The sequence below is a fragment of the Phacochoerus africanus genome, chromosome 1 (assembly GCF_016906955.1).
Source record: "Phacochoerus africanus isolate WHEZ1 chromosome 1, ROS_Pafr_v1, whole genome shotgun sequence".
Classification (NCBI taxonomy): Eukaryota; Metazoa; Chordata; class Mammalia; order Artiodactyla; family Suidae; genus Phacochoerus; species Phacochoerus africanus.
This window is the reverse complement of record NC_062544.1, coordinates 171,010,244-171,023,207: the sequence shown is the minus strand read 5'-3', so window position 1 is coordinate 171,023,207 and position 12,964 is coordinate 171,010,244. Positions and strand designations below refer to the sequence as shown.

The window sequence follows — 12,964 nt, the reverse complement described above, 5'->3', positions numbered from 1 at the left end:
AGAAGGCCCTGCTCTCATAGATCTTACCTTCGAGGGTGACCTGGTTTGAAGGTCCCCAGATGATAAAGGCAAAAAGGGCTTCTCATTTAGTTTTATACCATTCAGCTTCCCAGTCCCAACATTGGTATCCACTTGACCCATGTTTCTTAGACTGTTCACTTTATGTCTTACATGTTGGTCCCAGGACCCTGATGTCTTTTCTCCTCCTCCCCATGAGACATCCCGCCCTGTGCTGACATTCTTGAATATCCAGGGCATAGAAGCAGGTATTAACCAGTTTCTTCTCCCGAGGTGTGATTATCTGAGCAGAGGAAACCTCCAGGACAACTGCATTCCCAGATGAGTCAGCTGTCATCACAGCCGTTACCTGAACAGGACAGGTTCAGGAAGCTGAGGGCAGTGAAAAAGCCGAGACTCACAGGTTTGGAACTCAAGGTCGCCGGAAGCAAAAGGCTGGCTTTATTTCTACAGCCAGTGCCATCTTCACTTGTTCAATCTCTCTGGAGAACAGGGCAGGGTAGCTTTCAGAGTTCCATGTAAAAATATTCTGTTATTCTTGGGAAGAGGCTCCTTCTCAATCTTTCCTATGAGTATTTAACAAGGATCTGCCCCGTCAGGGGGCGGGGCGGGGAGGCCAGAGGGGAGAGGAGAGGGAGAGAGTGGGGCAGGAGGAAGGTAAATGAAAGGAGTAGTTCCTAGGAGGGCAAAACAGACCTAAGTTCTCAAAGCTCATGTCTCAACCCTGAAGCCTCTTCTTGTGTCCAGGGCAAGACCATAAAAACTAGGAAGAAATTGATCCTCATGAAGAGTCAAGACATGGTTAACAAAGGCAATAAAGAGAACACCTGGGTACCAGTGTGGCTGATCTTTATTGTCTTGCTTAGAAATAATGCTGCCTAAGCTTAACGTTACCCATCCCGTGCTATTTCTTAGAAAACTTGTTGGCTTGTTGTCAGCTTGGAAGGAGAGTATCTCTGGTCTCCGCCTGGCAGAGGGTAAGCACACAATAGTCTACTGCTCATTTGTGTAACTCTTCATTCCCTGGATCCTCGGGGTACCCTGACCTGCTTTTGCTGGCTGCTGATGCTGCTTCTGAACCAGCCCCCACTCTGCCCAGTTTGGGCACCCTATCCACATTCCCCTCTAGGGACTCTGGACTCAGAAGCTACTCGCAGACTCAGCAATAACAGACAAGACTTCAGGTGGCCATTTCCTATTCTCACCCTTTGGGGGTTATTATTTCCTAGCTTCTCTCTACCAACACCTGAGATACACCATCCTAAATCAACCCACTTTATTCTCTCTTCCTTCTTAGAATATCTAAGTCTTCCTCAATTACTCCTTATTTATTTATTTACTTATTTATTTATTTATTTATTTATTTTTGAGATACTCAACTTATTACTTTGAAAACTGAGAAATATGTTTTCTGTCTGTCTGATTGTGGCAGCCCAGATTGAATGGAGGAAGACAGGGGGAAATAAAGAAAAAAAAGAAAAAGAAAAGAAAAGAAAAGAAAGAAAACTGAGAAATAAAAGGAAAGAATTAAGTCCTTGCTTGCCTTATATGAACTGTATCTCAAGATAACTGAACAAGGATAAGGGCAAGTTTCTCTCTAGAGAAGTGTTTTGCTAATGAGTGAGAAGGAATGAGAGAATTAACAGGCTAACATGTCTAGGTAGTGCTTATCAATGCTGCCAAAATCACAAAAGAGAGACAGCCAGACATTATGTGATGGAAGTTTACATCACCACTTATGAATGAATCTTGATAAACTAGGAATCTTATTAAGCTCCTAGATCTAACTAATTTACAGGAATGACAGGGGGTAGATGGTTCTACAAAAATGTAATCAGGAAAACTCAGGAAAAGCTGCTGGATAAACAACTCTGATTTTTAAAGCATTTCAAGGAAAAAAGAGGGGAGTGAGGAGCCTGTGGATTAAAATAGACTATATAGGCATGCCAACCAGTTGCAATATATGGACATTATTTTGATTTAAATTCAAACACACGCACCATGAAAAAATTTAAGACAAGCGGAGAGCTATAGACTCAGTTTCTAATGATATTAAGGAATTGTTGTTATTATTTTGAAGTGGGATAATAGTATTGATTTTTTAAAGAATCCCTTTATTTTATATTGTTTTATTTTATTTTCTTGGCTGCTCCTGAGGTATACAGACCTGAGATATAGCAGTGACAACACCAGATCCTTAACACTCTGTGTCACCAAGGAATCCCCAAATACTTATGTGTTAGAGATATGTGCTTATTTTTAAGAGATATAGTAAGTATTATGATATTTTTAATTTCAATATAATCCAGAGGGTCATGGGGGAAATGGGTGTAAGTGTAAATAATACAAGATTGGCCATGAGTAGATACTTCAACTTTGTTGGAATATAAACTACTGGAAGACTGGACATTGAATGTATAGCTTCCCAACCATTAGAGGGGATTAAAAAATGAATACAAAAATCATCAACTGAATAAGAACCAGAAAAAGGGAAAAAAGGGCAGAAAAACCTAAAAAGATTTCAAGGAAAAAAACACAAAATAAGGTGGCAGAAATGTATCCAAATGTGCCAATAATGATAATAAGTGGAAATATAATTAAATCTATTAAAATACAGATTGGGTTAAAAAGATTCTCATATATATATATATATATATATATATATATATATATATATATATTTGAAAAAAATCTTTATAAGAAAAACCCATAGGAAAATAAAAAGGAGGAAAACAAAGAGATAGAAAACTGCTAGACTAAACAAATGAAAATAAACTGAAATTAGGTAAAACAATTGAATAAGAGAAGGATGAAACATATTGAATGGAATTAGTAACAAAGTGACCATTGGTACAGGTGACAAAAATAGTTTGGGGGCAAAAGAGGGTTCCAGCCAGGTTGTGTGTGACACAGAGTGAGTGGAAGAAGAAGTGGAAAAGCAGAAGAGGTAACAGAAAAAGCAAGGGGAGGGGGCACATTCCCAGTTAGGGGAGGAGGATTACTTATTTATTGATCATTTGTTTACTGACTGAGCCTGTGTAAATACCAATGTGATAAAGCCAGCGGTGAGGGAGAAGGAGAGGGAATGAAAAAGAGGGGGAAGAACAATCACGGGGAAGAGAGAAGGCGGAAGAGGTTAAGATCCAGAACACCATGGGAAACTTCAGCAGCAAAGAAGAAAACACCTTCTATTTGATTTTTATTTCTAATTTATTAATTTGTCGTTACACAAACAATACATGAATGCATACTCAAAAACATCAAACGTTACAGGTAAAGCTAATGCACTCCACCAAACTACTGTGAACGGTTTGGTTAGTACCCTTTCAGACCTTCTCTATACATTTTTATAATACACACTTAGGTACTTAAGATGTACACTATACAGTATTTGTGTGTGTGGATGTGTGGTATGTGTTTTAACCTCAATGGCATCATAGGTATTTTGTGTATTGTCCTTCGATTTCCCCCTAAACTTCAAAAAACTTAACATTGTATCTTTCCATGTCAGTGCATGTAGGACTCTCATTCCTTTTCATTGATACCTAGTATTTTATAATGTTTTCCATGCTCCATCTTGATGAGGGGTATTTTGGTTTTCCTAATTTTATACTGTTATAACCAAAGGTACAGCAGACATCATTGCATAAGCCACCTTGTGAACAAAAGTGTGTTCTTTAAAAAAAATGGAATTATTGGGTCACAGAGTATGTGATTTTAAAATTGTAATGGCTACCACTCAATTGCCTTTAAAAGTGTCCGTATTCATTTATATACTCACCAGCAATGTGGGATTCTTGTTTCTCCACTATCTTGATTCATATTTACTTTAAATATTTGCCAATTGGATCAGAGATAGTTTCTCATGTTTTAGTGTGCATTTCCCTTTTTTTGGCTAAAGTTAGGCATCTCATTATAACTTACTTATAAAACTTTTTTGCTTACGTGCATTTTCACAGGGGTATTTCTAAAAGGAATATGTGACCAAAAAGCATAAGACTCACTGCTACTCTAGCTGGAATTAATTTTTGTAAGTTAGAGATCTGAGGTTGTTTTTTTCCAAATGGTTATGATGTTTAAGACATCTATTTAAGATATCTATTTTGCTATTTTTGAACCATCCATTCTTCGCCTACTGATTTGAATGTCACTTTCATCATTTATTCAGTATATATTTATTTGTTTCTGGGTTCTCAGCTCTGATTTTTGACATCAGGCACCTGAGTTCTTAACTTGGTTCATTGAATGGTTGCCAAATTTCGTGAGCAAGATATTATTGTGTTGCTTACGAGGCAATAGATGGTATAATTCTTGACACACAAATCCTATTCTAGTTAAGTTTGATTTAAATCAGTTATCTACAAACTTAGAGTATTAAGAAATGTGTAAACGTCTCTTTCAGATTAGTTCCCTTTTTTAGAGGACACCTCAGGCTAAATGTAGAGATGGAAGGCTTTTCACCAGGTCTCCTCTTTCTAAGAGCATCATTTGATGTTAAAGCTTTTTGGTGATTTAAAGTTACTAACTGGCAATGTCAAAAAATTTCACATGGCATGGCAATATTACTGTTGATTTAGTAAGAACCTTTCATTAAGCAAATGATATGAGAGAGGTCCACAAACTATGACATATACTTAAAAAAAAAAAAACAAAAACAAAACCCAACAATACGGCACTCTGGCTTTTATGTTTACATTGGCCCATGAGCTCCTGGAGTGCACAAATCATGTCCCATTCATTTTTCTATCCCCAAAGATCCAGTGCAAGTGTGCAGCACCTGAATTGAAATAGAATTGAAGTGCATTTCAATCATGTCTCTATAAAATAAAAAATAAAACTCAAGCTTCTCAAAAACAAAACCTTTACTTTAGGGGCATCACAAAGTTACGTACATTTATTTTTTTCTGTTCATCTGCTACTTGATTAAATTATACATACCCTTTTCTTTTTTAAAAGTAGGAGCACTAGAATTAGACACTGATGTGATATTTCACGCCCAAATATAGGGAAAATATCCCTTGTTCTCTGTGGACTTCCTCAGGTATGATCCATCTATAAATATGTGCTAGATACGTGCTTGCCTATTAAATGACAGCAAGAACTGGGATCTGGAGAACATTTTGGATTGCGGAGGAAAAGCATACTTTATGGTTGTTATACAGAAATATCTCAGGCATGCCAAAGAATGAAATAAAAAGGTAAACTCAACTTTTTTATAGGAAAGTAGAGATGTGGCATTTGCCTTATTATAAAATTCAGTTATTTTTATGATCTAAGTCAGCAATACCTTTTCCTTCCTTCTTTCAAAGGGGTAACTTTGGCTTTTGTGGGTAATAGTCCATAAAGTTCCATGCTCTGTTTTATAGCTCAACCCATGACATCAGACCATGGGAAAATTCCCCAAACTACTTAATCTATCAGTTTCCCTGGTGAGAAGAAGGAAAAATAAAGCTAACTCACCATCCAAGTATGTTGAACAAATTTCTATGACCAAGTAGACTGTGCCAGTGCAAATACCAACTTTGTATTTTACCATTACCGATCCTGAAAGGCTGTCTTATTTTTATTTTTGATGATTCCGTTATAAACAAAAGGATGTCTATGACTTTTAACTTGTTTTGTATAGTGCCTCACTTAGCATATTTATTTGTGAACACAGCATGTCAGCCCAATTGTAGACCCTTAAGGGTTGTTAAATAGCTCTTGTAATCTCTCCACTAATGAAAGGAACATATGCATTTAAAGAAGAGATCTTATCATAAACATTCTGTGACCTGGTATGTATGAAACAGGAATGCACTCTGCAAAGTCAAAAATGGAAGAGCAGGATGCAAATACACATCATTAAATAATAAACTATTAGTATTGCTAGAAAATAGAACCATGGATTACTAGGCAGGAGAAGGTAGGAGAAAAGGCTCAGTTTTGCTTAAGCAGGGGGCTTATAGGGCAGAAAGAAGACTTCTGAATTAACTGTGTCAAAGAAGGAAAGCTTTAAGCCTAGCAAAACCTATTTTGACTCAGGTTATCAGAATCTGCAATGGGGCTAGAACCCTATTACCCTTTCCGGGGAGGAAAGGATAGCTCTGAGGGACAGCCTTTGAACTCATGCTCCTGGGCCACTCCAATCCAAGTCACTAGCTATAAAAGGACTAAATTTGGTTTACCTTTAGGGCTGGATTTACACAGAGGCATAAAGGGACAGTCCAGGCCCCGCTAGTCCCCCCATCCTTTTGCTAAATTCTTGAAATTCCTTTAACGGGAAACAAAGACTTTCCTTTCATGGAGCTATGTGGTTGTTGGAAGGAAAGGTCTTACTCAAACTTTCTAAGACTTGGAGCTCTGTGATCTTTCTTTGGAGCAAGAAAGAACAGGCACTGGATGATGGGAATGGAGTGTTCATCATGGAGGGAAAAATGGTACAGAAAGACTCAAGATCAACTTCCTTCATGAGCATTACAACATTGCCTATGTAATTTTGCCCATCCATCATTTCTTCACAGATTATTGTCCCTCCTAAATTATCTCAGCTTAGTTTCAGCCCAATTATCTCACATCTGCCACTGTAATGACTCATCTTTCTGAAATGCAATTCTGATTATAATCCTGTTGCTTAAAATCATTCAATAAATCATTTGGCTTTCGGTGTAGACACCAAACAACTCAGGTGAATGAGGCAGCCATTGCCTTTCTGCCTGCCTTCTGTGAAATACTTCTGTGGCTACCCAAGAAGACTTGCTTAATGCTCTTTAATCCTTGAGCACTGCTTTACTTTTGTGAACTTTCTCAGGTGTCACCTCTTTGAGGAAACTGTACCTAACAAAGCCATCCTTGACTGTGCATAACAAGCCTTTATTATTGCATTGTATCGATTGGTTTGTCTATATCCCTAATTAAACTCTGAATTGTGAGGGCGGGGCTTTGTCTGGATTATTGAAAAGAATTGAGTCATGTCACAAAGTACCAGCCCCTGAAGCTATAAAGCTTCCTTTAAAAAAACACGTCCTCAGAGCATCTTAAAAATTTGTTTCCAGAAAGTTAGGTGATCTTTTATTTCTGGTTCCATCTTAAGGACTCTGTGCTTGGCCCCCCCCGGGTTATTTATTTTTTTTTCTTTCCCCTCTAAGGGTCCAGGAGTGACTAGGGTTTGGAACTTGGAGAAATACCCTCATCTCCAATCTGTCACAATTCTTTGTGGATAGTGGCAGGTTTGATTTCTCCACCACTGAGGGCTTGATGGTAAAGAATTCTTATCTTTATACTTACATGCTTAGCTCAGAACACTGGAAATAAAATTGGAACTATCCAGCTATTTTAACATACAATTATGAATTGAAGTAACCATATATCCAGTATCTCACAATCCCCACCACTATTGGGGTGATGGTATAGCAAACTACAAAATCACATTGGAGCTACCTAAAATGAATTTTCTTTAGGGAAAATTAGGTTCGTATTGTAGACACATTGCCATGTCAGGAACAAAATTCTCTATGATTTTTTTGTTGACTAAATTAATCCAACAGAAAACTTATGTGGCACTTCGTTCTGAGCATTTCACTAGGATAATTATGGACTGCATTCAGACAAGACTGTGCTCCCAAACTGGCATCTCAATCAATATTCCAGCTATGTATAACAGGAGACCCTAAATATGTGAGGTAAAACTGAAATTTACTTAAGATCCTAAAGTAATCACCTGGAGGAATGCTTGATGTTGTTTTCAAATAGAGTACCTGATGCTGAAAATCTTTCCCACCCTTAAGTTTGTCCCTGACTTTGGAGTGGGGGGATGACTCACGAGAATAGGTTTGGATTTACAGGCTTCCTTTCACAGTGATTTCTGGGGGTATTTATGAAGGAATGCGTCCAAAGGGAAGGAGACGGGAGAACAGAGGACAGGCACTACTCTAATTTTGTATTTTTTGAACATGGCATGAGTAGTTAAGTATTTTCTCATGGCATTCAATTGCAAAGTTTATTAATATTTAAGGCTTTTTATACATTTTGCCAACTTCCTTTCTAGAAGTACTCAGAAAAGCTTGCCTTTCTACATTAGGTCCTGCTATTTAAAAGAAAATTACTTGGTAAATATTAATTTGGATTTCTTAGGTTAATAGAGGCTGAACCTTTAGAAGTTGCCATTTATTTCTTATGTGAACTATCTTTTCTATTGTGACTTAAAAAAAAAGTACTAGTAGTAACAATTGCTTCTAATTACCATTTAAAACATATTAATCATTCCCTTTGTGACTATTACATTAGCATTTATAATGTTTTTCTACCAACATCAAAATTTATATTCTTACAAAAAAATCCCAGTCTTTTCTAATACTAGTTTTTCTCCACCTGTAATAAGTATCGCACTGTTCACACTTGAGGGGCACATCCCATGATCTTTTGGTTAACTTTTCAACATGGAATTTTCATATTTTAGCTCATCAGCCATGGCTCTACTTAAAATCTTGCTCCACATCTTCAGGTTGCTTCTTCAAGCCTAAGTACTTAGTTCCTTTAGTTATTTCTAGTGTTAGTTAACATTTTGTTTTTAGTGAATGTATCCTGCAGCACAACTAGAATAAAAATAACTGGAGATTCCATGTACATCTTGATTTTTAGTTTGTGGCTAATTTTTTATTTTAAACAGATAAAGAACACTTATCTTCTTTCAACACAGAGCTAACTGCTGATTCTCATTAACTCCTGATTAGCTAGCTGGCTATAGATACAGAGCATGTTAATTTCTACAGGCACCTTTCTGAATTCAAGTAAAAGTCTTGGTAGACAAGGATTTCCTACTTAAATGCATTGATATAATATGAATATTGAGTACAAATATTGCTCACCATTCTTGCATTCTTTAAATTATTTTTACTTTGTAAATTTAAGAACCATCATTAAGTCATTAATAACAGATTTTTCATTTAAGGAATATTTTGAACTGTGAAAATACAAATCTAATCAAATCCAATTTTGAACACATATAGACCAAATATTTCAACAAAACTGCAGTTTAATTTCAGAAAATGTGTTAAAATATATTTTTATACATCAATTTCTGACATACACTTAATGTGTTAGTATACACAAAATGATGCTTTCTCTTGAAACTGTATTTATGAAATGTACATTTTAATTTAAATACTCAGTATACACTGCACTTAATCTGCATGTTGCATTTATTAAATACATTAAAATCTGCAATGTAACAAAACGTTTTCTGCATACGAAATTCAAAACACCATTTTAAATGAACAAAAGATGGCTCACTTCATTTTTTTTTTTTTTTACAACTAGTGTATAGTACACTAGCTCAGCTCCACCATACTACCTGTTCGTTCTTTTTCATTTGACATTGTTCACAGACTAGTACATATTACAATAAGAGTGCTGGATAAAAACATGAGGTACGAAAGTGGTTCAAAGATTATAGGTCATGCAGATCATGCTAGACAGCAAAGAAAATTGTGACCGAGAAAACACTAAATAAAAATACATAAAGAATGTGCATTATAAAAAAAAAAAAACCAAAAAAAAAAACCAACAACAACAAAAAACTCCATTACACAGCTTTGCTTCTTTGGTTACAAAGTAGGTTGAACAATTTCACAGCTTTTTATTCCCACCCGAAAAAAAGTCATACGAAATGTCGAAAAGCAGAGGAATCGTGGCAATTTCTCTATTAGAAAGTAGAAACAAATGAACAAAGTTTTCTTCATCAAAATAGTCCAATTATTTATTATATCACAATAACTGGTGACTACCTGTACAGTTGCACTATGTTCTTCATACTTACACTATACAAAATTTACATTCAAGCTGGGTCTTTACTACTGAAAATAAATACCGAAAGTAAATTGCCATTAGTGTTAGAAATATGCCAGGATTCTTTTGTTCAATTATTGCCTAAACGTTTTATCTGTTAAATGCAATCCTGTCTTTCAATTCCTTTACTGATACTTATAATTATTCAAAAAAATTAAAAAAGTTCTGTGACATTGTTCATGTACATTATGAAAATAGCAGCCCTGTAATAAATAAAACACAAATAAATGAAAACTTACGTAGGCAAATGTTACTGATATTGAAAGAAAAGTGGCTCTTTAGATGAACTGTTATTTATAAAGTGATAGGAAGGCTCAGGGTAAATCCATGGGTAATAGGAAACATGAGAGAGCCACCAAAGCTCTTAGAAGACCCCAGTCATGCCCACCAGGTAAAATGCAAACTTTGCTTTTGCTCTAATACACTCCCATCTATTATTCTCCTTGTGTACTGATGACATAAACCGGACATCAACAGCACTGCATGACATCTCAAAGAGAGGAAAAGCTCTTGCAGAATGATTGTCTAATACTGAAAAGGCCAAACACACAACCGAAGCATGGCTACTTGCTTTCGTATAAAGTGGAAAGAACACCAGTGGCACACAAGGATAGATTGCTTTCAGTTTTTTCCTTAATGAGGCAAGAAAGCTTTATGCTGAGGAGACATTCGGCTGCTGTGGAGGTTGTGTTGGCTGCGGAGGCTGTGCTATCACTGCTTGTTGTTGAGAAGTGCTACCAGGATTGGCCTGTTGGGCTGGGAGTTGGGATAATTGATCATTGTTTGAAAGAGATTTTAACAGTGCATTTTCTCGTTCAAGTAAAGAGTTTCTTTCAACTAATTCTTTTATTTGTTCCTTTAGAACTTCCACTTCTTCTCTTACTGCATACATCAAATGGCTTTTCACCAGATCCTGTGAAAAACAAAATTAGGAATGTCAAAAAGAGTGAAAGGGAAAGGAGTTGCTATTTGGTTCTAGCCTAGCTGGTGCCTTATAAACACAAGGCAGTTTTTAGCTCTCCTGCTCTTGCTTTTAGTATTTTTACTGTTTCTTGTTTAACCCTAATGAAGATGGGATGGGAAAAACTCAGTTCCCAACTAGGGCAGCAAGCCTAGGATTTTCTTTTTCTTTTCTTTTCTTGTCTTTTTAGGGCCGCACCCTCGGCATAAGATTACCAGGCTAGGGTTATAATCAGAGCTGTAGCCGCTGGCCTAAACCACAGCCACAGCAACACGGGATCCAAGCTGAGTTGCGACCTACACCACAGCTCACAGCAATGCCAGATCCTAACCCAGTGAGCGAGGCCAGGGATGAAACCCACATCCTCATGGATGCTAGTTGGGTTCACTAATGGCTGAGCCACGATGGGAACTCCCTGGTATTTTCTAAGTTTGGAGTTAATTTCAAAAAATACTAGCTCTTTAAATTGTACTATAAGCTTAGAATTTAAAAAAAAAAGTTTAAAACCATATACTTAGATGTCAAATGATGTGAACAAAGGATATTAAACTTTTGCCTGATATTAAACTAGGTATAATACTGCTTTAGGAGGTAAAATGACCTGCAATTTCCAACTTTAAAACCTTAGGATTAAAAAACCAATAATTTCAGATTAATGGCCCTTATTTATAGCCCATCTATGGTTTTAATAACTTGAATCAAAATATTTTACATAATATGAACTGAGTATCTTTAACAAGAAAAGTTCATAGTAATAGCAGAAATCAGAAGCAGAATCAATAGAAACAAGTCTATTCATTAAAGCTGAGTAAAACAGTCTCAGTAAATGACTGAAGAACGGAAAAGATTTCTAGCTTAAGTTTTCATTTTAATACTCCTTTGTCTCTATTTTTGATGCTGAAATTTTTAGGGGATCATAAAGCATGTTGATTATGTATATCCCCCAAATGGCCCTTATTAATAGTAATGCATGAAATGTGAGATGTTTTCTGGAGGAAACATGCACTTCATTGAATTTCTAGACTAACAATCTCAATGTTCTAGCATTTTCAACTAAAACTTATTATCAAAAAATACACTTGGTCATCCTGGTTTAAAGAAATAAGATATTTTGTTTTTTTAGAATTGATAAAAGCCAACAATCTTATGAAATGAGAGGACTATACATTTTTACTTACCATTGCTTGTTCTATTTTGTTGTCAATGGCTACACCACCTCCCCCAGATGCACTGGAAAAAATTAGAATATTTTATTAAATTATTCTAGAAAATGTAAGCTCCCTTCCAACTCTTAAAATTAAAAACATTTGTGGTTTACTTAAAACCAGAAATAGTAAAATTTAAAATAGATTATTAGTTTTTTATCACAATTTCATACTCAAGAGCTCTCATTTTGAAAACGAGGATCTCAGAAAATAGATCACTTCTAAAAATCCTTTATAGTTTTAATAGTTCCAATTTTCCCATGACAAATATGCTACTTTAAAATGGAACTCCCTATTCTGTTTGAGAATTCTCAATTCAGTGAACTTAAGACACATTTTGGAAGAGCAGTACCCTCTCCACATCTCTCCATTTACCAACTATATGTTCCAATTGCCTTTCATGTGGAAATTCCAGTTGTTACCTACTGCATTAAAATTCAGATGATTTTTCTTCTAAAGATTTTATATTGTAGTATCTGTTTTTTTAAATTTTAAAAACTGGAGGGCTTTGGGGCAAACAGTACTTGCAGGGCTGGTTAACAAGGAGCTCAATATTCTGACAGACCTGCATGCTCTGACTGTAGTTTACTAGCTAGCAATAATCACCTACTAAGGTTATGTGGTGTAGACTAATTTTTCCTGGAAATAATTGGAAATAATCTAGTTGGTAAGTACACCCCAAGTTCAAATATCACCTTAGCATTTATATGCTAATGACACAGAAGGTTGAATAATTGTTCCTCTTTGGCAGTCTATATTCTCCCACATGTGTATTGAGGATCTATATCCACTTCTTGGTGTTCTTAAGAACACTTAATAGGTTTTCTTGGAAAGATAAATCTGATACTTTAATCTACTATATCAATACAAAAGAGGTCTTTAAGCCATTTTTATACAAAACTTTACTACATACTCTTCATTTAGTATTCAGTGCTAAATTTAGGTGCTAATGACA

At 35.9% G+C, this 12,964-nt stretch overlaps 1 protein-coding gene across 5 annotated transcripts in view; it reads right to left on the bottom strand.

Annotated features, from left to right (window-relative positions):
* Positions 1-3,209: 3,209 nt before the first annotated feature.
* Positions 3,210-12,964, bottom strand: part of TSC22D2 (TSC22 domain family member 2) — a 57,194-nt gene continuing 47,439 nt past the window's right edge. For 2 of the 5 annotated variants that reach the window (XM_047784558.1, XM_047784568.1), the window contains 2 exons: positions 11,983-12,034; positions 3,210-10,756 (listed from right to left, as the gene is read on the bottom strand). In XM_047784558.1, coding sequence (XP_047640514.1) covers positions 10,496-10,756; positions 11,983-12,034 — 313 coding nt within the window. In that variant the 3' untranslated portion in view covers positions 3,210-10,495. Of the gene's footprint in view, positions 10,757-11,982; positions 12,035-12,964 lie in introns of those variants that run through there. The other 3 variants (XR_007135513.1, XM_047784591.1, XM_047784611.1) reach the window with 3 other exon arrangements.